The sequence below is a fragment of the Bombina bombina genome, chromosome 2, assembly GCF_027579735.1.
Source record: "Bombina bombina isolate aBomBom1 chromosome 2, aBomBom1.pri, whole genome shotgun sequence".
NCBI classification, from domain to species: domain Eukaryota; kingdom Metazoa; phylum Chordata; class Amphibia; order Anura; family Bombinatoridae; genus Bombina; species Bombina bombina.
The window spans coordinates 541,606,033-541,633,368 of record NC_069500.1 but is presented as its reverse complement, the minus strand read 5'-3'; the positions used below and the strand labels follow the sequence as shown (position 1 = coordinate 541,633,368).

General features: G+C 36.5%; 1 protein-coding gene across 1 annotated transcript in view; it reads right to left on the bottom strand.

Moving 5' to 3' along the window:
- Positions 1–6,893: 6,893 nt before the first annotated feature.
- Positions 6,894–27,336, bottom strand: part of SHC3 (SHC adaptor protein 3) — a 283,686-nt gene continuing 263,243 nt past the window's right edge. The window contains exon 13 of the mRNA XM_053702398.1: positions 6,894–7,022. Coding sequence (XP_053558373.1) covers positions 6,894–7,022 — 129 coding nt within the window. The remainder of the gene's footprint in view (positions 7,023–27,336) is intronic.

The window sequence follows — 27,336 nt, the reverse complement described above, 5'->3', positions numbered from 1 at the left end:
CAAGATGATAATGCAATATACATCGTAATTACTAACATTACGTAGTGTAAATGTCTATCTTTTTAAATTAACAGTGTATATATATATATATAAATATTTAGAATATTTGTAACAAATGGGCTTGATCGTCATATATACATACATTACACGTTTTAATAATGCTATCTTAGTTAAACTTGATATGCAGAACCTAAGTCATTAGCAACCGCACCCCCTACAAGGGCAGATTATAGCAAACATGGCACCCAACTGTGCTATGTTTTTCTGGATGGAGATGTCACACTTTGTTTTTTTCATCTCCTGTATATGTTCCACTGTCACAAAGTAAATCCGAGGGACAATTAGACTACAGAAATCCCTAACACTATTGCCCCAAGCATCTTTAGGTATAGATTTGCATGATACTATCAGAAAACATTTAAAGGGACAGTCAAGTATAAATTAAACTTTCATTATTCAGATAGGACTTTTAATTTTAATTGACTTTCCAATTTACTTTTATCATCAAATTAGCTTTTTTCTCTTGGTATTCTTAGTTTAAACTAAACATAGGTAGGCTCATATGCTAATTTCTAAGCCATTGAGGGCTGCCTCTTATCCCATGCTTTTTAAATCTCTTTTCAACACAAAGAGACAGAAAGTACACGTGGGCCATATAGATAACACTGTGTTCAGGCACAGAAAGTTATTTAAGCTCTAGCACAAAACAATGCTAAATGCAAGACAATAGAAAATAACAAGTCACAGTCATGTGATCAGGGGGCTGGAAGAAGGTTCCTAGATACAAGGTAATCGCAGAGGTAAAAAGTACATTAATATAACTGTGTTGGTTATGCAAAACTGGGGAATGGGTAATAAAGGGATTATCTATCTTTTAAAACAATAACAATTCTATGGTTGACTGTCCCTTTAAATAATTTAGTTCAGGTTCATTACTACTGATACTAGTTTTGAAAGAAAAAAATAAACTGTTTATACAAGTATATATAACCCAGACAGTCATTTTTGATTAATGTAAAAATCCAATTTGAAAATCATAAATAGCCACACAAAAAAAAAAAGTAAATGTTTTACACATCTTTTCCCCAGTAATAAACATAAATGTGGAAAACTGTTACATTTTAGATACAAATTTAAAGTTAAAATTGATGGAATAATTAAGATATTTTAGTTTGCTTCTTTCACATGTGCATGAGGGACTGGTCCAAATTGTATTTGCTTTGGTTTATATATATGCTATGTCTTCATTTTAAGTAGCTTGAAAAAGTGTTAGGTGCCCCAAAACATTTCTCCTATGAGCTAATAAAGTTGCTCACACAAAGCAACAAGGTGTGCAACTTCACCCTCCTTTTGCAAATGAGGGCAATGTATCCATTTGTTGTTGATAAAATAACATATTTTTGTTCTTTATACCAATAAACAAGAGATGCCCTTAAACCCTAAATAGTATGATGGTATCTAGACAATGTTCCCAGATTATGATATATTATTACAATTATTTTTGCAGTATTACACATTTAGCTATTTTATAACAGCATTCTAAAGTTTAGATCTTTATTTTCAGCACCTGACACCTTGAAAAACCAGTATTGCCTCCACAAAAGCTAACACGACTATAATTTCCAGTACACATACGTGTAAAACATGTACAGTAACAACTGTAGGATGTAAAGGAGAACCTAAGTACAAAAACTCCATGAATGAAAATAATCTCTTCTAATGACATCCTTCTACACAAATTGGGGTTTACTAATTTATATGAATGGAATAATTCTTCTAAAAACAATTAAAGTTATTTAAAACCGGGTAGCTATCTCAGTCAGCTGGACCATTTTTTACAGATGAAATAATTTAATTAATAAAGGCCAAGTGAGTTTTTCGTTGACTTCTCAGAGCTGAGCTAAAACATGGGTTCCTAACAACCTGACTTGCTACAATATTTTAGCCAAATATAAAGAGCCCCATATACTAAGGCCAGTGTGGACAAGGTTCCTGACTTGAGATCCTGTTTGCTCAGCTTTGTGTCTCTACTGTTACTGAGCCTTAAGGTTTGAAAATAAACAAGCAGTTTTTTTCTAGTCTTGATCAGACTTATTGTAGCAAATAAATATGTGAAATATCATCACTTTAACTTTCTCTGACACTGCAAAATTCTGCAATGGTTTCACCAATATTTCTAAGCCAAACAACTATATATTAAGCAACATTTATCAAGAAGCATTTGCTGCTTCAGAGGCCCATCCTTAAACTCTCCCCTACCTAAAAGGTGGCAGATTTAGATCATCGTGATCTGATCAGGATAATTGACAGCCCCTGCTCATGGCTAATTGGCCACCAGGAAGCAGGGAGCAGTATTGCACAAGCATTATTTGTCAAATGCTTGTGCAATGTCAAATTCGGACAGCATATTCTGTCAACTAGCAGTGATGTCATGAGAACATGATTCGTGGTAGCGAATAAAGTCCGCTCGACCCTTAATAAATGGAGCCCTCTCAAATACAGATATTTATGTATCTATAAGTGAATTATATACACATTAAAATGCACAAACTGTTTTCTGCTGCTGCCGTTTAACGTGCCAAAATAACCTACACAATTGAAATCAGTCGATTTACACAGGAAGAAATAATTCTGCCATAAGGCTAAATAAATGCTGTCTGACTAATGTGTCATCTGTACTAGGGCCTCACAATATTAGATCATTTTTTATCACACTCCCTCAGTATGACAACCTAGACATTCAACATTTCTGCAAATACCAGTATTAAAAGCACTAAATGTGCAGCACTGATTAATCAATGCACTTTCTACACCAACCAGACACTTAGAAGTTCATTTGAATTTTTAAAAATCCACATTAGCAAAAGGTTTGTCTTATTGAACTCAACTGTGTTTGTCTGATTGGTTTGGTTTTACAAACATCAGTCACTCAGCTGAATGTTTACATTTATTATTCTTATTATAATTATTATTAGTAATATCTTTATTTGTAATGAGCAAACAGATTCCACAATAGCCTATATTCAATAAAAGTGTATGTAGAACTAATATAAAAAATTGCAGAATTCATAAAGATTTGTATCCTCCCCTTTCAAGTCAGTCTCGATGCTTGAGGTTCGTGTTTGATGATTGAAATATCATATAATGACCAGGGCACACAAATAAAAATGTTAATGGAATGAACACCCACTTATAAAATGCCAGAAAATATAGGTGAAGCAAGTGTCTATAAATCTAAGCCAATAAATGCAGACGAGACATGGAAGCAGGAAGGGACAGAAGTGTTATAGGACCCTCCTCCCTAGATAGATAACTTTTATTCTTTAAAGTGAATGTAAATTTTGATGCTAAAGTGCCCGGTTTTTAAAAATTCGATTAAAAACAGGGGCACTTTAATTCATCAAAATTTACATTTCACTCCTGTTGAGAAAAAAAAACTTACCTTTTAATCTTCACAGCAGCTCCAGCTTCCTCCTCCTGTCACAAAGCCTCTTCCTGGGTCTAAAATGAGGAATCAGGCTTCCTCCAATCATGGCTTTGAATCAGTCACTGATTCCCCGATGGGGGGGGGGGGGAGCCGTGATTGGAGGATGACCCATCCATCATTTCTGACCTCACAAATGGCTTGCAACGACCGGAGGAAGCTGGAGCTGCTGTGAAGATTAAAAGGTACGTTTTTTTTCTCAACACAAGTGAAATGTAAATTTTGATGAATTAAAGTGCCCCTGTTTTTAATCAAATTTTTTAAAACCGGGCACTTTAGCATCAAAATTTACATTCACTTTAAATCAAGCTTTGTGACTGAAGGTCTGTGAACTATTCTAAATAGGTTGGAATTAATATGTGCATCTATTGTAAAGTTTTGGTTTGGAAAAAAAAAGACAAATGTATCTGAATAATAATTACAGTTACATTATTTTTAATTAAAAAATAAATATATATATATATAAATATCTATAATACATTTGAGTATGCCACTTTTTACTCATGCTTTATACTAGTGGTTATGATACACAACAGATATTTCTTCACAATGAAAGTCACTGTATCTAATAGAGTCAGACTGTGGATATCTCAGCTTCCCAAATCTTTGAGATATGGGCAACTGCCAGGGTCTGTAAATAAATGATTTACTAGTGGCTCAACATTGTGTAAGGAAGTACGGTATCTATTTACATGAAAGCCCAAGAATTTTAAAACAGTTTTAAAAAATAAAAAGCTTTTAATTTTTGGATGAACAATTGTGTGTGTGTTTATATATATATATACAGTATATATATGCGTGTTTATATATATATATATACAGTATATATATGTGTGTTTATATATATATATATACAGTATATATGCATGTTTATATATATATATACAGTATATATATGCGTGTTTATATATATATACAGTATATATATGCGTGTTTATATATATATATACAGTATATATATGCGTGTTTATATATATATATATACAGTATATATATGCGCGTTTATATATATATATACAGTATATATATGCGTGTTTATATATATATATACAGTATATATATGCGTGTTTATATATATATATATACAGTATATATATGCATGTTTATATATATATATATATACAGTATATATATGCGTGTTTATATATATATATACAGTATATATATGCGTGTTTATATATATATATATACAGTATATATATGCATACAGTATATATATGCGTGTTTATATATATATATACAGTATATATATGCGTGTTTATATATATATATACAGTATATATATGCGTGTTTATATATATATATAAAGAAACATTGAAAGCAGAAAGCTGCAGCTGGGTGCTCTACAAATTCATTACAAATATTTTTTTTTGAAGTCCTATGCACACCAAAGCGTAAGCACAATATCAACATTGACCTCTTATAATGCTCCTTATACAACCAGTACAAGGGATATGCTACTTTGCAAAAAAACTCCAGTGTTTTTCATTTGTAGTCATGGACCCGGGTCAATCCAAATTATCCCCTGAAATTTCATTAAAATGTTCACATTAAATCTGATTGGGTAAAACTGCTGCAAATAGGAAATTACATGAAAATGTTGCCTTTTGTATTCAAGCATAAATTCATATAGATTTGCATATAGATACATTCACAAGGTTAACCTACATCCCATCAGCCCCTATATAAACAGACATATATCAAGATAAGAGAGACTCCTCTATAACAGCAAAGTCTGATATATTATTACCAGATGCAGATCAAAGTTCACGAGTACATATTTGGTGCTACAGAAATGAAGAACTGTAAGGGCTTGACACATTTTAGAGGTCAAACAAGTATGTTTTTTATAAATCACATAAACTACACTCAATTTCTTCAACAAAGTCTAAAGTCTAGATAGTGTATTTGAGTACCTTCAGCTGATAGCCATAATTTAACAATGGGCTAGTTTCCGTAGGTTGTCGATAGTAACAGAAATTTAATATAGTTTGCGATAACCAAAGGTGGAAATGTTTGAAAAAGCAAACATTTGTAATAATAAAAAATGAAAATAAAGTCATGATTAATAAAACAAAAACAAGATATTCTAATTTATGATTATATATAACCTTTAAAGTTACCAGCAGTTTTCCATATTTTTTTCCCCCAGTTTATATATACCTTGTCTATGGGTGTCTGGAGGGAACACAAAATGGTGCTCCCTTTTGCCAATAAATCAACATTTTCAAAATGATGTGCAGAACAACAGTAGAACAAGCAACGCCCTCCTATTGCAAATGTTGCCACGGAGACCATTTAATTGTTTGTCCCTCCCCCACAGAACAAATTTCTTTGGCCACCCATGCTTCTCTCTACCATTTAAAATCCTGAGCTTTCGAGGCTGGAGTTAATTATGAATCTTCATTATATGGTACTGGGTACCATCATTGCTACATAAAAGTATAAAAAATCTTACATTTGCATACTTAAAATATACATCACCATATGTACAAGAAGCTGTAAACATTTTCCTTCAATTCACTGGAATGTCAATGTATGTTAGGATTTTTTTTTTTACATTACATTATTCATAACAAAATTGAAATATTAACACCAGAAATTTTAAAGCATTTTGTTATACTGCATTTTTTTTTTGTTGCTCTAAAAAAAAGGGATAAAATGCTTTTCGAATATAAGGACCTTAGAACCTTCAGTCCAAGATCAGATTAACCAACAAAGCATAAATTGAGATTAATATCTGATCCTGTTATGACACTGCAATATCCAAAAGCCCATAAAAACACTCTCTGTATTATTAATTATAGACTGAGTAACAGTGCATTTGGGACTGTATGTTTAAAGAATCATATCAGCCCGTAAAGAACTCAAACCTTTGGATGCTGAAAACACTGCAAATATGTGCATAATCCTACAGCATCTACAGCAGGATATTCCTGTTTATTTTTAAAAAGAAAAAGTTAACATCTAAATATCCTTTTATTTCCTAATATTGTGCTTTTTAGATAAAAACTGTGATCAATGTTTGCAGCATTGTCTATTATTTATTAAAACAGAAAGCTGCATTCAACTTTCAGCTAAACTACCACAAGTATTCTTTTGTTGTCATTAAAACAGACTTTAGTCCAATTCTTTTACCATACAGTCTCCAAAAATATAAATATATTTATATCTATATATACATATAGTGTATATATACACATTGTATATTCACATTAAGGGATCAAACAATTTTATAAAAATTATGTTTTAAGAAGTGCCAGTAATTAAATACAGCTGGCACATGGTTTTGAATCAAGAGGAAAGTGATCTGTAATTCATTGCATCATTTCCTGCCACTGAATGTGCAGCTCCCGTTCAGATGCAGCTCCCGTTCAGATTCTGTGGTGTGATAAACATGAACGTGGTATCAAGGTCTTCCCTCTACTGATTGCTTCAGGCACAGTTCACTTCCAGAGGAAACAATTGGCAAATTGTTCTCTAGGTGATGGTTAATAAGGTGACCGATGCTGTCAAACACACGATCTTTTGTTCGGACCTAAAAATAAATAAAGAATAGTAAATTAATATTATAAACAAGGGGATGATACATTATCATATGCCTCTGCTATGTGAGGCTACACAAGGATACTTGTTTTTTGATATACCATCTAAGGCTGACCTAAGAAAGAGGCCAAGACTTTACTAATTTGAAGTCTACTTTATTACTATCTTTCACCTAGATTACAAGTTTTGCATTGCGGCTTGTAACGCTGAAAATATGGTTAAAACAGCACTGCAGCTATTACAAGTGTTGTCGTCATAGGTGTACCTCACACCTTTTAGCCTGTAACGCAACGTCTGTCCCGAACACGTAAAAAAGAACGTTTTTAATGGGATTCCCATAGCGCTGGTATTACGAGTTTTGCATTCTGGCTAAAAAGTGAGCGCTACAGCCTAAAACTACAAGATCCGTACCACCATCTAAAGTTACAAATCTGTAACATAAAACTCATAACTAAACTGCTACAAATACACTAAACACCCATAAATTACCTATTAACCCCTAAACCAAGGCCCTCCCGCTTCGCAAACACTATAATAAATTTATTAACCCCTAATTTGCCGCTCCCGACATCACTGCCACAAAAAATGTATTAACCCCTATTCCGCCGCTCCCCGACATTGTCACCACTATAATAAACTTATTAACCCCTAAACCGCAAGCCCCCCACAACAAAATAAACTTATTTAAACTAGTAACCCCTAAACCTAACGACTCCCTAACTTTATATTAAAATTACAATTTCCCTATCTTAAATTAAATTAAAACTTACCTGTCAAATTAAAAAAAAAAATTTTAAACTAACAAACTATTATAATTATTAAACTAAAATTAAACTAACTACCAATTAAATAAAACTAAACTACCAATAAAAAAATCCTAACACTACAAAAAGTATCTAATTACAAAAATAAAAACTAACTAAATTACAAAAAAAACACACTAAATTATGAAAAATAACAAACAAATTATCAAAAATAAAAAAGAATTACACCTTATCTAATAGCCCTATCAAAATAAAAATAAAAACTAGCCTACAATAAACTACCAATGGCCCTTAAAAGGGCCTTTTGTGGGGCATTGCCCTAAAGATATCAGCTCTTTTACCTGTAAAAAAAAATACAAACACCACCCAACAGTAAAACCCACCACCCAACCAACCCCCCCCCAAATAAAAAAACTATCTAAAATAAACTAAGCTAAGCATTGCCCTGAAAAGGGCATTTGTATAGTCATTGCCTTTAAAAGGGCATTCAGCTCTTTTACTGCCCAGACCCTAAACTAAAAAAATACACCCAAAAAACCCTTGAATATACCCTAACCCCTGACGATTCACTTACAGTTGTCAAAGTCTCGCTTGAAGGATCTTCATCCCGCAGGCGAAGTCATCATTCATGCGGAAAGAAGTCTTCATCCAGATGGCCTCTTCTATCTTTATCCAGCTGGCGAAGTCCTCATCCAGGCGGCAAGAAGTCTTCATCCAGGCAGCCTCTTCGATCTTCATCCAGCCGGCACGGAGCGGGTCCATCCTTAAGACATCTGACAGGGAGCATCCTCTTCATACAGTTGCCGCCGTCCACTGAATCTTCAATGCAAAGGACACAATTCAAGATGGCGTCCCTTGCATTCATATTGGCTGAAAATTTGAATCAGCCAATAGGAATTAGGGCTGCTAAAATCCTATTGGCTATTCAAAGCAGCCAATAGGATTTAAGCAGCTCTCCTTCCATTGACTGATTCAAATTTTTCAGCCAATAGGAATGCAAGGGACACCATCTTGAATCGCATCCCTTGCATTGAAGATTCAGTGTACGGCGGTGACCGTATGATGTCTTCAGGATGGACCTGCTCCGTGTCTCCGGGATCAAGATAGAAGATGCCGTCTGGACGAAGATTGAAGAGGCCGCCTGGATGAAGACTTTTTGCCGCTTGGATCCAGATGTCGCCGCCGGGATGAAGATCGAAGAGGCTGCCTGGATGAAGACTTTGCTGGGATGAAGATTGTTCAAGCTGGACTTCAAAAACTGTAAGTGGATCGTCAGGGGGTTAGTGTTAGGCTTTTTTAAGTGTTTATTTGGTGGGTTTTATTTTTTAGTTTAGGAACTGGGCAGTAAAAGAGTTAAATGCCCTTTTAAGGGCAATGCCCATACAAATGCCCTTTTCAGGGCAATTGGTAACTTCAGTTTTTTAGATAGTTTTTATTTTATTTTGTGGATTTGGGGGGGGGGCTTTGTAATGTTAGTGGGTCTTTGTAATATTTTTTCAATAAAAAAGCTGATATCTTTAGGGGAATGCCCTACAAAAGGTCCTTTTAAGGGCCATTAGTATTTTATTCTAGATTAGTTTTTTTATTTTGGGGTGTTTTTTTTTATGGGTTTTAGAATAAGAATATTTTTTTTATGTTTGATAATTTGTTTGTTATTTTGTGTAATGTATATTTTTAGGGGGTGCTTTTTTTTTTAGCAAAAGAGCTGTTTATCTCAGGGCAATGCCCTACAAAAGGCCATTTTAAGGGCCCTTGGTAGTTTATTCTAGATTAGGCTTTTTATTTTGGGGTGTTTTTTTTTTGTTGTTTTTTTTTTTTAAAGCGTATTAGAATGGGAATAATCTTTATCTTTTGGATAATTTCGTGTGTTTTTTTTGTAATGGTAGGTTTTTTTATTTTTTTGTAATGGTAGTTTTTTTGTTGTTGTTATTTTAGTGTTTTTTTATTTTTTCTAATGTTAGGTTTTAGTGTAAGGTAGCTTAGGTTTTATTTCACAGGTAAGTTTGTATTTATTTTAATTAGGTAGTTATTAAATAGTTAATAACTATTTACTAACTAGTCTACCTAGCTAAAATAAATACAAACTTACCTGTGAAATAAAAATAGTTATATTGTAGCTGGCTTAGGTTTTATTTTACAGGTATTTAGTTTTAAATATGTATTATTTAGGTAATAGTTAGGGGGTGTTAGGGTTAGGTTTAGGGTTAATAGTTTAATTTTGGTTGTTGCGATGTGGGGGGCTGGCGGTTTAGGGGTTAATGGGTTTATTTAGTTAATAATAGTAACTTTAATTTAGATCTAATTTCATTATGTTAAAGTGATCAGGTGTTAGGGTTAGGTTTAGGGTTAGGTTTAGGGGTTAATAGTTTAATTTAGGTTGTTGCGATGTGGGGACTGGCTGTTTAGGGGTTAATAGGTATTGTTTAGTTAATAATTGTAAGTTTAATTTAGATCTATTTTAATTATGTTAAAGTTAGGGGGTGTTAGGGTTAGTGTTATGTTAGGGTTAGGGGTTAATAGTTGAATTTAGGTTGTTGCAATGTGGGGGGCTGGCGGTTTAGGGGTTAATAGTTTTATTTAGTGGTAGTGATGTGGGAGGCAAGAGGTTTAGGGGTTAATAGCTTTACTTAGGTGGCGGCGATATCCGGAGCGGCAGATTAGGGGTTAATAACTGTAGGCAGGCGTTGGCGATGTAGAGGGGAGCAGATTAGGGGTGTTTAGACTCGGGGATTATGTTAGGGTGTCAGGTTTTATCTTCCTCTTAGACATCAATGGGGCTGCGTTATGGAGCTTTTGTTTTCGCGATCGCAGTTGATAAGACTTTTTTTTTGCCGGCCCTCCCCATTGATGTCTATGGGGAAAGCGTGCACAAGCACGTCAAACACAGCACTTTTTTGGGGAGCGGTATGGAGCTTAAAATCTCCATATCGCCCGCACAAGCAGTGTTTTTTTAAACTTGTAATAGCAGCGCTATAGGGAATTAAATAACGCCTCTTTTGTGACATTCTTTACTTTCCCTATAGCGTTCAAAACTCGTAAACTAGGTGTTTGTGATTTACTCTGGTGTGTACAGCTAGTTGAATATTGTAATTGCATTGTGCTAATTGTCGTGTTTCTACTTGAGGTCATAATTGTAGCATAGAATATATTTATGCTATGTGTAAATGCAAAGATAGCAACAGGTAATTTTAGGTTGCTTCATTTGGAGTCACTTTTATGTTATTAAAGATACAATAAAATAATATGAGCCAGATTACAAGTGGAGCGCTCCTGGTTGAGCATTAACTGCACTAGAAGAAAGCTTTTTGCGTGCGTCGGGGTACGCTCATATTACAAGTTGAATGTAAAGTTAGCACTCGTGCGCTTACCCAACACGTACAAAAAGACAAACTTACAATATCGCGAGCACGATAACCTATTCCCCCACAGAAGTCTATAGAGTAAAAAAAAGTGGGGGGAAAAACCTAACACACTACTCGCACGCAAACATGATTGCATATTCTCATGTGCGGTATAATATTTCACATTTCCAATGTTCTTCACGTAGAACACGTAGAAGAATACGTTCTGTTTATTCATAAATACATATTTCTACACATATCTAATGTTATTTTGGTAAAATATATATCTATACCTATATATACCTCAACTATGAGAGACAAAATGTGGAAACAAATCCAGACAATCACATTGTCTGATTTGGAAAGAATTTATTTGCAAATTATGGTGGAAAATAAGTATTTGGTCAATATCAAAAGTTCATCTCAATACTTTGTTATATATCCTTTGTTGGCAATGACAGAGGTCAAACGTTTTCTGTAAGTCTTCACAAGGTTGTCACACACTGTTGCTGGTATGTTGGCCCATTCCTGCATGCAGATCGCCTCTAGAGCAGTGATGTTTTGGGGCTGTCGCTGGGCAACACAGACTTTCAACTCCCTCCAAAGGTTTTCTATGGGGTTGAGATCTGGAGACTGGCTAGGCCATTCCAGGACCTTGAAATGCTTCTTACGAAGCCACTCCTTCGTTGCCCGGGCGATGTGTTTGGGATCATTGTCATGCTGAAAGACCCAGCCACGTTTCATCTTCAATGCCCTTGCTGATGGAAGGAGGTTTGCACTCAAAATCTCACGATACATGGCCCCATTCATTCTTTCATGTACACAGATCAGTCGTCCTGTTCCCTTTGTAGAGAAACAGCCCCAAAGCATGATGTTGCCACCCCCATGCTTCACAATAGGTATGGTGTTCTTTGGTTGCAACTCAGCATTCCCTCTCCTCCAAACACGACGAGTTGTGTTTCTACCAAACAGTTCTACTTTGGTTTCATCTGACCACATGACATTCTCCCAATCCGCTTCTGGATCATCCAAATGCTCTCTAGCATACTTCAGATGGGCTCGGACATGTACTGGCTTAAGCAGGCGAGACACGTCTGGCACTGCAGGATCTGAGTCCCTGGCGGTGTAGTGTGTTACTGATGGTAGCCTTTGTTACATTGGTCCAAGCTCTCTGCAGGTCATTCACTAGGTCCCCCCGTGTGGTTCTGGGATGTTTGCTCACCATTCTTGTGATCATTTTGACCCCACGGGGTGAGATCTTGCTTGGAGCCCCAGATCGAGGGAGATTATCAGTGGTCTTGTATGTCTTCCATTTTCTAATTATTGTTCCCACAGTTGATTTCTTCACACCAAGCTGCTTGCCTATTGCAGATTCAGTCTTCCCAGCCTGGTGCAGGTCTACAATTTTGTTTCTGGTGTCCTTTGACAGCTCTTTGGTCTTCACCATAGTGAAGTTTGGAGTGTGACTGTTTGAGGTTGTGGACAGGTGTCTTTTATACTGATAACAAGTTCAAACAGGTGTCATTAATACAGGTAATGAGTGGAGGACAGAGGAGCCTCTTAAAGAAGAAGATACAGGTCTGTGAGAGCCAGAAATCTTGCTTGTTTGTAGGTGACCAAATACTTATTTTCCACCATAATATGCAAATAAATTCTTTCCAAATCAGACAATGTGATTGTCTGGATTTGTTTCCACATTTTGTCTCTCATAGTTGAGGTATACCTATGATGAAAATTACAGGCCTCTCTCATCTTCTTAAGTGGGGTAACTTGCACAATTGGTGGCTGACTAAATACTTTTTTGCCCCACTGTATATATATATATATATATATTAATATAGCACACAGAGAAAGTCCAGCACTCACTTACAAGCTCACAACTAAGATAAAAAAGAGCAATGGAAGAGTTAGTTACCGCATCTGACCAAATTGGAAAAGCCCAGGTACCTCTTCAAGGTCTCTTCCAAAAACCTGGGTCCCTAAACAGCCACACAATGCAGGCTCACAATCAAACAACTGTGTAAAAATGAAGGGTGCACAGGCTTATGTAATCTCCCCAAACATATACAAAACACGGGAGGGGTCAGCACTCTCAGGCCAGACCGGGTACACATCCTATGGCCCTGTAACATGCACAGCCCTGGGTGCAAAACAGCACTCTCAGGAAGCTGCACTGTCACCAGAGTCCCAGGCAGTTAACCCCAGGCAGGCATGGGTGCAAGGCCCAAACAGGGTTAACTGCCTGTGACTCTGGTGACAGTGCAGCTTCCTGAGAGTGCTGTTTTGCACCCAGGGCTGTGCATGTTACAGGGCCATAGGATGTGTACCCGGTCCGGCCTGACCCCTCCCATGTTTTGTATATGTTTGGGGAGATTACATAAGCCTGTGCACCCTTCATTTTACACAGTTGTTTGATTGTGAGCCTGCATTGTGTGGCTGTTTAGGAACCCAGGATTTTGGAAGAGACCTTGATGAGGTACCTGGGCTTTTCCCATTTGGTCAGATGCGGTAACTAACTCTTCCATTGCTGTTTTTTATTTTAGTTGTGAGCTTGTAAGTGAGTGCTGGACTTTCTCTGTGTACTATATTAATATATATATTTTTTTGTAATTTTCCCTGTTTGGGCCTTGCACCCAGGCCTGCCTGTGACTCTGGTGACAGTGCAGCTTCCTGAGAGTGCTGTTTTGCACCCAGGGCTGTGCATGTTACAGGGCCATAGGATGTGTACCCGGTCCGGCCTGAGAGTTTTGACCCCTCCCGTGTTTTTTTATATATATATATATATATATATATATATATATGTGTGTGTGTGTACATATGTATTATGTGTTTATATATGTCTGTAAATACATATATACAGATATAAATACATACATATATTTATATACATATATATATTTATAAATATATATACATACATACATATACATCTTTAGACATGTATATGTATCTATGTAAAAGTCCTTTGCCAGCCTTTTTTTTTCTAACATCTGAGACCTCCTATCTTTGAGCTCTTATAACTTTTTTGTGCAATATTTTTTTTATTATTAATGTTTATTAATTGATGTTATTATGAGTGTAACTGTACTTTGTAAAGTATTTTTGATGTGTTTGTGATACTTTTTTGTTTTGCAAAACAGTTAACCACGGCTCCGAGGAAGCGCTAACCCAACACGCATTAAATTGAATTGTGCTCAAACGATCGTGTTTACTTTCAACTTGTAATACGAGCGAAAAACCCGATGCGCACAAACATCCGCGATAAACCCCTTATTGCTCGTTCGTAACTGTAAGCGCTTCACTCATAATCTGGCCCTATATAGGCTAAAATTCAATAAAACGGATGTTTCATTTAAAAAAACTTGTCTTAAATTTGCCCCTTATAAATTGAAAAAATCATTAAGATTACAAGCCACCCGCATCAGAGCAGTTGTGGAAAAATCTGCTTCATTCTATTTTACAACTGTTATAGGAATACTAAAGCCAAAATTAAAGGGACATGAAACCCAAATTTCAGTAGGATACCAAGGTAGCCTCAAGAGCTGCTGATTTGTGCCTGCACAAAAATGCCTTATTGGATATATTCAGCTTAGAAATTAGCATATGAGCCGACCTAAGTTTAGCTTTTAACAAAGAATACCAAGAAAACAAAGCAAATTTGATGATACAAGTAAATTGGAAAGTTGTTTAAACGTTCATACCCTATCTGAATCATGAAAGTTTTAATTTTGACTTGACTGTCCCTTTAAATCTCATGCTCTACAATTGCTATTTCCTTTAGTGTCATCAAAGGTCGTGCCTGTGATGCTGGACATCTGGGAAGAAACGTTATTTAATAATATTTACATTACACAAATGTTGTGTTGCCTAAACATTAATATCCCCAGTGTTTAAATCATATATCTAAAATGATGTCATTGTATGTAAAACTGGTCATTGTAAGTTCAAATAAATGTTAAAGTTAATTCATTTTCAAATTAAAAGAAATGAATACAAGTTCACAAGAGGTAAAATTGAATTTTAAATGATAACTACAATTTGAGTAACTTAAGTGTGTACTGTAAAATGGTAATGGCAGATCTAACTCAGGACCTCTGTATTTTACGATATGTGCACATTATTTTGCACTCTTGTTCTACAATTAAATGCTCTTAATTTAATTGAAATATATTTTTATTATAGTATTTTGTTGAAATCACAAGGACGTTAATAAAACATATTGATATAGCATCGTATGTCAAACCTTTTCTATACACCATTCCATGTTTTGGAGTATATTACATTTGATAAATCCAGCTGTGGTGTATACCAAGTAACATATATCCATGTAGGAATGGCTATATACATAGATTGACATTCTTTCTTGCTTATAAATGTTCTTAATTTAAAGAGAGGATCCCATTTATTTTACCTTGGGAGGATAAGTTCCCAGACAGGGAACATGTCTTCCTGCTTTTGCAAGTAGTAAGGCAGACTGAGATGCTGAAATTTAATATTGCACAAGCAACCTGCCTTGTGCACTGGTAAAACCAATTGTGTAAGAGCAGGGATTGCTAGTCATCCCTGATAGATCAGTACTGGATGGTGCAGTGAGGTTACCTTGCGATTGTAGACTCTCTCTAGGTTAAGGAGCATGCACATGTCAAACGACCTGTAGAGGGAAGCTGCAGCTGGCAGAACTGAGTGACAGCAGAGGACACCCACAACAGTGGCTTTGCTAGATATAGGGGGCGATTTATCAAGCTGAGGTGGACAGGGGCGCACATACGTCTGGCGGGCTGAAATCCCCTGGTGGAATTCAACATTGCACACGAGTGCTATTTTGCGCTTGCATGCAATCCCGCCCCCTACCCGGGCACAGCCAATCACGCACGGGAAGGAGCTTTCAAGCTCCCCGGTCGGACTAGACTGGGGATATCAAAATTTGCCGCCTAAGAGGTGGCGAAAGGGTAGGGAAATTAAATATGGCGTGAGAGCCTGCAGTCGTAGGCTGGCAAAAGTCTGTTGAAGAGCTTGATAAATTGCCTCCATAGTTTTTGATCATAAATATTACTTTTAGGTATGTAGCCGTTCACAAGGTTAGTTTACCACAGAGTTTTACCATAGAGTGGCTGAAGGTACTTCAATTAAACAAGCCAGCTGAAGACTGGAAAAGATCATTGTGGCCATAAATAGTGGGAGAAATTTAAACTCTCAAAATGAATATTCTTCAACCCATAGGAACCCAAAAATAGAGGAAGTAATCAAATATTATTGTTACACCTGTGAAGGAGCTGATAAATTTCAGTACCTAGAATATATTTACTTAAAATCTTACTAAAAGATTATTATCACTGAAAAAATATATGATTCTTAAAATGGTAATAGTTAACATAATTGTTACAATGTTAAAGTTGAACAGTTGATACTAGTAACTGATCTCAACAACCAGTCTATTGTTCGTTCCCAGGTTGAGCGCTTATCTCTTTTTATTTATGATCTCAACAACCAGTGTCTGCTTGTTATGGTGGTCCTATTTAATATAGAGCACCCTTTCCTGCTATATGATATACTTTGTATAATTGCTTTTACGTAATAGGAAAGCTTACGAAATGGAGCTATAAGATATGCTTGTATAGCATTTTTATATATACTGCTCAATAATTGTGTGCCGTCCTGAGCATACCTCAGTATGCCCTTATAGAAAGGGGCCAAGTTTCCAGCAAAAAGACCAATAGGTGAATTTGATAATGTAAATACATTGGAAATATTTTTATTTTTTTTGATTGTGTGCTTTATCGGAATCTTGAAAGTTTAATATTCACTTTTCTGCTCCTTTAACTATTCTGCTGGATTACCTGTTCTACATAATACTACACAATGCTTACATGGGATACATTACTGGACTGCACTAACATAGCAAAACTCCTATGTACTCCTGTCGGGTTTGTGCACATAAACACGACAGGAGTACACTAAGGGGCACATTTATTAATGTGCGAGCGGACATGATACGAAGTAGCGCATCATGTCTGCCGCACATCGATAAATGCCAACGCCATTGCACCAGCAGTTTTTGTGAACTGCTTGTGCAATGCCGCCCCCTGCAGATTTGCGGCCGCTAGCAAGGGGATGTCAATCAACCCTATCGATTTCTGTCCGCCGCCTCAGAGCAGGCAGACAGGTTATGGAGCAGTGGTCTTTAGACTACTGCTTCATAACTTCTGTTTCCGGCGAGCCTGGAGGGTCGCTGGAAACACAGGGCATCAAGCTCCATACGGAGCTTGATAAATATGCCCCCATTTCTTCATGTGCCCTAACCCAACATGAGTTATCTTAAGGTGCATTATGTATTTTTTTTAAAATATAAAATATTGAACAATATTAATAATTAATGTAAATAATTATTATACATGTACTGAATATTTCTAAAAATTCCATAGAATATATGTGTATATATATATATATATATATATATATTTTATGGTAACTATAATTATTATCAATATTTGTTTAATATTTTATATTTAATCTTTCAATAATGCGCCTTAAGATAACTAATTCTTTACATGCACTAACCCGACGCCACATTAAACCTGAAGCGTGTTACGCATATTTTACATTCCAATGTTTTTCCCATAGAAAAGATAATAATTTTTATTGTTAAATATATATTTCAATATATATATGATAATGTTAATTTAAAATATATATTTTCACCTATATAATTCTAGGTATAGATATATAGGTAAAGGAACATATATATATATATTATTTGTTTTAAATTATTTTTTATTTTTTTTTAAACAATTTTTATTTGAGGTTGATTCTAAGGCATACAGGGTCACAAAAGCAAGTCTTACATCACATGAAATAAAACTTCAGAGTTACAAAAGGCATAAACTGTAAAATGTAAGGATGAAGAATATAAAGTCAACATTTTACACATTATGAAGACATAATAAGAATAGGGTGCCAAACTTCTGGAAACCTTCTAAGTGACACCATAGGTCGCTTTTGGACCTCTATAGGTAAAAGGTAGTAATAAAGTTAGAGAAGGAATTTATAAACATGAGACCAGCTATGGATCTCAACAGTGAACCCAGTTTTTATAACATTTTGCAACAAGAAAACATAAATACGTTGCGATAAATTCAAAATTAGCCGTAGTAGCTGTGAATAATATTAAAAGAACTGTTATGCAATCGAGCAATCCTGCTAGACTAGGCGGGAAAAATAAACATAGTAATAGACAGCTATGCAGCGGGGTGTACTTATGAAGGGAATAGTTTGGGTACGATATGGGTTAGAGAGGTTCAAATATATTCACATGTACATCTGGTAATAGAAATAACACTATACTGGCTGCTATATCACGAGATTAACTAAACAGAAAGGAATTGAGAGCAGTAGGTGTATTAATGTACAAAACCAAGCTAAAACCTCTTTTTATAACAAATACATTCTTATGCATAGGTAATACGGTAATATATATATGAATGATACAAGAGATTCTGTAACCATAGGGGAATTGGGTGAGGTGCAGCATGGACAAGAAAAGCTGCATAGTTGTCCCCCTTAGTATAGAGGGTGCATTGTTGGGGAGGGGGGGGGGAGGTGGTAAGATAAATGTAGTAAATGTAATATATGCCAAAGGAGACTGTCACGGTGCAGGGCGTCACTTATATAATATTATTATGTTGAAGAGAAGAGCAAGTGAAACTGTATGGGAGACAGGGTACGTGTAGAGGTTATAGACTCAACTAGCTAGTATTATTGATCAGTCCTGCTGATCTAAATAAAGTAGGCGAAGTCAGTACATTGGTAAAGAGAGTAATTACTTAAAGAGTAAACGGGTTGCAGTAATTCTTCTGCATCCAGGGTGAGAAGGGCTTTACTAGGGATGCTGTACAATTGACAATTGATTGGCCTATATGAACAAAATATAGACATCATTATGCCTTGAGGGGATTAAAGTTGCTGCCATCGTGAAGTATGTTTAGAACACAGTGAAGAAGTTTTGTTCTGGGAGGTAGTCTCATAGGTTGCAAAAAGATAAGCTAAACTCAGTGAGGAAAGGGAAGGGTTTGTAAATCATTCTGGCACACTAAGATGGTGCTTGGTATGGAGGGGATATAGTTGCATACATATAGTATTTTTGCCAATTTAATATAAAATTGCAATTGCAGTGACATTGCTTTAATGGGAATACAAGATAGGGGCAAAATATATCTTAGCTACCCCGTTAGTTGGGCATGGGCCCTATACCCAACAACAGGCTATCGTATCACATTTAGATGCCCCCTTCTCTAGTGTACAGTAGAGATGCAACTGTCAGTTTCCAACATGTCAGAACACCAAAAAACTTATATGAGCATGAAAAAGAGAAGTATTCATACTCAGGATAGTGATGTGAAAGGCAATACATATGTAGGTGGAGACATACCACACGACAGCAACAAACAGTCTAAAACATGTGCATAACTGTAACAGGGTGAGATGTAGAGCACACAATTATTGTATATCTATAAAACCATTAGACTAGGTTAATATGCATAAGTCAGACATTATCAGCAAACTAGCTTGCATGCGAAATAGGTAGAGATGAGATAGGGTAGCTGTCTGTGCCTGGTACACTGCCTATAATCCAATAGTACATCTACAAATATTTTGCTTATGAAAGAGAAATATACACACTTTAATATTACCCATAATTAGCATTGAAAGCACATAAATGTCGGTCTAAAAGACCAATATAGTGATAGGGTTACAGTATATTCAAAATCAGCAAACACACATGCCCGCAATTAAATGTACAATATTAAGTAGAACAGTCATGTTTGGGAGAGAATTAACCCCTTGAAAGCAGTGTGGAGCACTGAAGCCCTGTGTATCCATAACGGTTGTGGGGAGTAATTAGAGCAAACTCAGGATCGGTAAACACCCGTGCCCAAGAATAAATGTAGGTAATGTCCCCAACACACAAGAAAGTTTCACAGGGTATACACAGGGTAACAAGAACTATTTAAAGAGCAACAAACATCCGTCCATCCAAGAGCAATAAGCCCTTAACTATATACTTGTCATGTTGCTGCAGTATCTCTCAACGTGTAGGCTGTATCCAATGTTAAAACATGCAACGGAGAGTATTGCTGCATAGTCAAGAAAGCCACTGTGGAAACATTAGCAGCTTAGTAATACGGGTAGCTTTCCTAGCCAACTCCTACCTTAAAAACTTGCACTGAGATCTTCAGGAGCCATGAGATGGTGATACGACCTGTGTCCTGCACCCCAGACAGAAGCCAACAGGTTAGGTGGCAAACAATGGTCACGCTCAAGCCTTGTGCCCAGATCAGCCCCACAACATATTGGGAAGTGAGTGTCAACAGTGGTTCTCCTGAGCCGCTATAAAACACATCTGAATGAGAGTCCTGCCGTTTAGTAACGAAGCTCAACTCCTCACTGGCTTCCCGCCTCACGAAGCTCTCTTCATTGCAAAGTAATGAGGAGTATCCTGGCGGTAAGATTAAAGATGGCGACTGCCGCGGGCTCGTTGTATCCTCTTCTTGTTGATCCTCGCCGGCAGTCAGGGCAATAGGAGCAGAAGTGTGAGCCGCAAGGGGCTTAAAAGCCTCAATCATCGCATCCAAAAGAGCGTTGTTGTGGCGGTCTAGCAGGTCTTTTAATTGAGACAGAAAAAGCGCGGCCATGAGTGTCTGCACTCGGTATCACAATAAAAGGCAGAAAGCGGGGATATCAAAAATCCAGGTGGTTAGCACTGCAAAGGTCCCCCAGCAGCATTCACAAGATACCTCTCAGCAGGCACCTCTAAGGAAAAGCCAAAAGTAAATAAAATATGATGGATATCTGTGCAAAATTATTGTAGATAGTGGGAGCTCTTGATATGTGCGTCTTACTCCGATGGCGGCTGACTCCGCCCCCCTCGTTTAAAATTATTTTTAACAGAAGATGTATAGGAGGATAATTACTTTCTCCCAAAAAAAAAAAAAAGGGAATTCAGCACTCTTTTTATATTTTTCAAGCACAGTCAATGTTATTTATTATCAAATCTAAATCCAATACATAGAAACGTTAGGAACTGCACTCTCACTAACCAAAAATGACAACAACCAGGATGCCAGCAGGTGCTGTTTATATGGTGTTTATATGAGTGTAACAGTATATTTTAACCCCTTAAGGACAAGGCCATTTTTAAATTTCTTTCCCTTAAAGGGACAGTATACACTCATTTTCATATAACTGCATGTAATAGACACTATTATAAAGAACAAGATGCCCAGATACTGATATAAAAATTGAGTATAAAATGGTTTAAAGACTTACTTAGAAACTCTCAGTTTAGCTCTCTTGAAAAGTTAGCTGGAAAGCCCATTGCAAGTGGGAAATAAGACCCCCCTCCCCCTTCTTTTGCATATGAAAAGACCCTTTACACAAACAGGAGCAAGCTGGAGAAGGTAGCTGACGGTATTCACATCAAACTTTGGGGCTTGGTTAGGAGTCTGAAAATCAGAGCAATGTTATTTAAAAATCAGCAAAACTATACATTTTTTTAAAAATAAAACTTTATGGGCTATATAAATAGATCATCTACAAAACATATATGCAAAGAAAAAAATTAGTGTAAAATGTCCCTTTAAGGACCAGGGCTATTTTTACATTACTGCAGTATTTGTGTTTAGCTGTAATTTTCCTCTTACTTATTTACTTACTTATTTACTGTACCCACACATATTATATACCGTTTTTCTCGCCATTAAATGGACTTTCTAAATATACCATTATTTTCATCATATCTTATAATTTACCATAAAAAAACATAAAATATGATGAAAAAATGTAAAAAAGCACACTTTTTCTAACTTTGACCCCCAAAATCTGTTACACATCTACAACCACCAAAAAACACCCATGCTAAATAGTTTCTAAATGTTGGAAATATCCATTGTTTAGATGTTCTTTGCTTTTTTGCAAGTTATAGGGCAATAAATACAAGTAGCACTTTGCTATTTCTAAACCTTTTTTTTTTTTCTCAAAATTAGCTATAGTTACATTGGAACACTGATATCTGTCAGGAATCCCTGAATATCCGTTGACATGTATATATATATTTTTTTTAGTAGACAACCCAAAGTATTGATCTAGGCCCATTATGGTATATTTCATGCCACCATTTCCCCAGGCCAAATACGATCAAATAAAAAAAAAAACATTCACTTTTTCACAAACTTTAGGTTTGTCACTGAAATTATTTACAAACAACGTGTGCAATCATGGCACAAATGGTTGTAAATGCTTCTCCGGGATCCCCTTTGTTCAGAAATAGCAGACATTTATGGCTGTGGCATTGCTTTTTGGTAATTAGAAAGCCGCTAAATGTATTATGCCCAGCAGTGACGGTGTTAATTAGGTAGCTTGTAGGGAGCTTGAAGGGTTAATTTTAGCTTTAGTGCAGAGATCAGCCTCCCACAATAGTCCCTGCCATCTTAAGTACTTGCAGAAACTCTGCCAATACTAAAATAAAAGGCTGTGATGGACCCCCCCTTAGTCCCCAACCTCGCTGATCCCCCCCCCCCCCAAACAGATCTCTAACCCTCCCCCTCGCTACCTATTTGCTGCCATCTTGGGTACTGGCAGCTGTCTGCTAGTACCCAGTTTGCCTCCACACAAAAAAGTTTTTTTATACATTTTGCATTTTTCTGCAGTGTAGCTGCCCCGCCCTCAATACCCCCTTCCCTCTCCCTCTCCCCCTCCCAGATCCTTTGATCGTTATTTTACCCCCTCCCTCTCCCTCCTTCCCATTCAATTACATTGGTGGTAGTGGTTGAAGGGAGCGCACACATCACGGTAATACCTTGAAAGCAGCTGGAAGCAATCAGGATCGCTTCCAGCCACTTTAAACCCCTAACGACGTACATGGTACATCGCTGGTCTGTAAAGACCAGTTTGTGTGTGACGTACCCTGTACGACGTGTCTCGTTAAGGGGCTAATATATTTATGTTGTGTTTAGTGGATCTTTTTTTTAGCCCTAACCCTTTACGTGAGATCTTCAGTCGCGCTAAACTGATGCGCATTAAATTCGATTGCGCTTGTCCACCCGCATTTACTTTCATCTTGTAATAGTAGCGCATGTTAGCGCATGCGCAATATTTCTATATTGCACGCTCTAATGTTAGCAGGCCACATGTAATCTAGTCCTAAGTGTTTTAAGTACTTTGACACAATCTCATCACCTTTCAGTTTACAAGATAAGACAGCAGATCTGCAGGGGGAAAATGTTAGAAAATACAGAACACCTGGCCCATGGAACGTCCATGTTCAGCCTATTAGCAGAGGTGGGAAGAATTATTTAATAAAAGGGAAAACAATACACTTGGATTTTTGTGTTTTTTGGTGTTTTTACATCTGTATCTAAAGTGCAGTTTTATCACAAGTTCTGCTTTGTGTGATAGTTTTTTCATGCGTAATTTTAATACATGTGTTCTAGCACACCCTTTCTGAATAATGTCACCAATAAATGGGTTAAAGTCTGCTCACAAATTCTAACAATACATTTTTCAACAAATTTACCAAAGTAGGTTTCAATCTGGCACAATAATGGAATAGTACAAATAAATACAGTGTTCTCCACAGCAAATAATTCTAGCCAGGGGCAGTATGAAGTAGCTGGGTGGGGGCTGTGTAATACTTTGCAATATTATAACATTTTCTGTTATTTATAAACGCCATTTAAGCTGTCCAATGCACAAATTATTTGCATAATTTAACATAGATTGAATAATTGATCATTTGAGCAACAAATACTGAAAACCTTTAATATTTACTAATGTTAGCTTTATATTGGCTTACATTTTAGTTGGGTGGTCAGTAAAATCAGCTGGGTGGTGCACCCACTAAAAAGGCTCTGGGGAGAACACTGCTCCAAATATAGTGGCATAAAATATTATTATTTGTTCAGAACAAATCAGAACTAATAAAAGCAAATGCTTTCCTCATGGTTCTCAGAAGCAACATGAGCATCAGGCCAGATCAGGTACAGAAATGGCGACCACCTTTAGCAGATTGTCATACACCATGTTTTACATAATGTTACAAGTATCAAATGGTAGAAGAGCTTGCAAGAACTAACAGCTAGATTACAAGTTTTGCAGTAAGCTTAAAAAGCAGCGTTAACAGGTCCTAACGCTGTTTTTTAACGGCTGCTGGTATTAAGAGTCTTGCAGGTATAGGTGTACCGCACACTTCTTTGGCCTTAATGCAAATCAACTTACGTAAATTTCGTAAAGTCTTTTTTCAATGGGACATGCATAGCGCTGATATTTTGAGTCTGTCTTGGGAGGCCAAAAAGTGAGCGGTACACCCTCTACCTCCAACATTCGTAACGCATTTTAAAGTCAGTAATTATGAGTTTTAATCTACAAAGCTGTAGCATAAAACTCATAACTAAAGTGCTAAAAAGTACACTAACACCCATAAACTACCTATTAACCCCTAAACCAAGGCCCTCCCGCATCGCAAACACTAAAATAAAATTATTAAACCCTAATCTGACGCTCCGGACACCCCCGACACTATAATAAACATATTAACCCCTAAACCGCCGTACTCCTGCATCGCAAACACTAGTTAAATATTATTAACCCCTAATCTGCTGCCCCTAACATCGCCGCCACCTACCTACATTTATTAACCCCTAATCTACCGTCCCCAACGTCGCAGCCACTATGCTAAATGTATTAATCCCTAAACCTAAGTCTAACCCTAACCCTAACACCCCTAACTTAAATATAATTAAAATAAATCTAAATAAAAGCTACAATTATTACCTAAATAATTCCTATTTAAACTAAATACTTAGCTATAAAATAAACCGTAAACTAGCTACAATATAACTAATAGTTACATTGTAGCTAGCTTAGGGTTTATTTTTATTTTACAGGCAAGTTTGTATTTATTTTAACTAGGTAGAATAGTTACTAAATAGTTATTAACTATTTAATAAATACCTAGCTAAAATAAATACAAATTTACCTGTAAAATAAAAACTAATCTCAGTTACACTAACACCTAACCTAACCCTACAATTAAATAAATTACCTAAATTAAATACAATTAAATAAATTTAAAAAAATTAGCTAAATTACAAAAAAATACTAAATTACAGAAAATAAAAAACAAATAAAATGCTCTTTAAACTAATTACACCTAATCTAATAGCCCTAGCAAAATAAAAAAAGCCCCCCCAAAATAAAAAAAAACCCTAGCCTAAACTAAACTATCAATAGCCCTTAAAAGGGCCTTTTGCGGGGCATTGCCCCAAAGAAATCAGCTCTTTTACCTGTAAAAAAAAATACAAACAACCCCCCAACAGTAAAACCCACCACCCACACAATCAACCCCCCAAATAAAACCCTAACTAAAAAAAACCTAAGCTCCCCATTGCCCTGAAAAGGTCATTTGGATGGGCATTGCCCTTAAAAGGGCATTTAGCTCTATTGCTGCCCAAAGCACTAACCTAAAAATAAAACCCACCCAATACACACTTAAAAAATCCTAACATTAACCCCCGAAGATTCACTTCCAGGAGAACCACCAGGAGAAGTCTTCATCCAAGCGGCAAGATGTCCTAAACAAAGCCGGCAGAAGTGGTCCTCCAGACGGGCAGAAGTGGCCCTTCAAATGGGCAGAAGTGGCCCTCTAGATGGGCAGAAGTCTTTATCCAGACGGCATCTTCTATCTTCATCCATCCGGCGTGGAGCGGGTCCATCTTCAAGTCATCCGACGCGGAGCATCCTCTTCTTCCAACAGACTAACGACGAATGAAGGTTCCTTTAAATGACATCATCCAAGATGGTGTCCCTTAGATTCTGATTGGCTGATAGAATTCTATCAGCCTATCGGAATTAACTTGAAAAAATCTTATTGGCTGAGGATGCTCCATGCCGGATGTCTTGAAGATGGACCCGCTCCGCGCCGGAAGGATGAAGATAGAAGATGCCGTCTGGATGAAGACTTCTGCCCATCTGGAGGACCACTTCTCCCGGCTTCATTGAGGACATCTTGCCGATTGGATGAAGACTTCTCTCGGTAAGTGAATCTTCGGGGGTTAGTGTTAGGATTTTTTTTTTAAGGATGTATTGGGTGGGTTTTATTTTTAGGTTAGGGCTTTGGGCCTGCAATAGAGCTAACTGCCCTTTTAAGGGCAATGCCCATCCAAATGCCCTTTTCAGGGCAATGGGGAGCTTAGGTTTTTTTAGTTAGGGTTTTATTTGGGGGGTTGGTTGTGTGGGTGGTGGGTTTTACTGTTGGGGGGGTTGTTTGTATTTTTTTTTTACAGGTAAAAGAGCTGATTTCTTTGTGGCAATGCCCCGCAAAAGGCCCCTTTTGATAGGTTAGTTTAGGCTAGGGTTTTTTTTTTTTATTTTGGGGGGGGGGGCTTTTTATTTTGATAGGGCTATTAGATTAGGTGTAATTAGTTTAAATATCTTGTAATGTATTTTTCCCCTGTAATTTAGTATTTGTTTTTGTAATTTAGCTAATTTTATTTAATTTATTTAATTGTATTTAATTTAGGGAATTTATTTAATTGTAGTGTAGTGTTAGGTGTTATTGTAACTTAGGTTAGGTTTTATTTTACAGGTCAATTTGTATTTATTTTAGCTAGGTAGTTATTAAATAATTAATAACTATTTAGTAACTATTCTACCTAGTTAAAATAAATACAAACTTGCCTGTAAAATAAAAATAAACCCTAAGCTAGATACAATGTAACTATTAGTTATATTGTAGCTAGCTTAGGGTTTATTTTATAGGTAAGTATTTAGTTTTAAATAGGACTAATTTAGTTAATGATAGGAATTTTATTTATATTATATTTAAGTTAGGGGTGTTAGGGTTAGACTTAGGTTTAGGGGTTAATACATTTAGAATAGTGGTTAATAAGTATAATGCAGGTGTCGGCGAAGTCAGGGGAGGCAGATTAGGGGTTAATAAGTGTAAGATTAGGGTGTTTAGACTCGGGGTTCATGTTAGGGTGTTAGGTGTAAACATAACTTTAGTTTCCCCATAGGAATCAATGGGGCTGCGTTACTGAGCTTTACGCTGCTTTTTGGCAGGTGTTAGACTTTTCTCAGCCGGCTCTCCCCATAGATGTCTATGGGGAAATCGTGCACAAGCACTTACAACCAGCTCTCCGCTGACTTA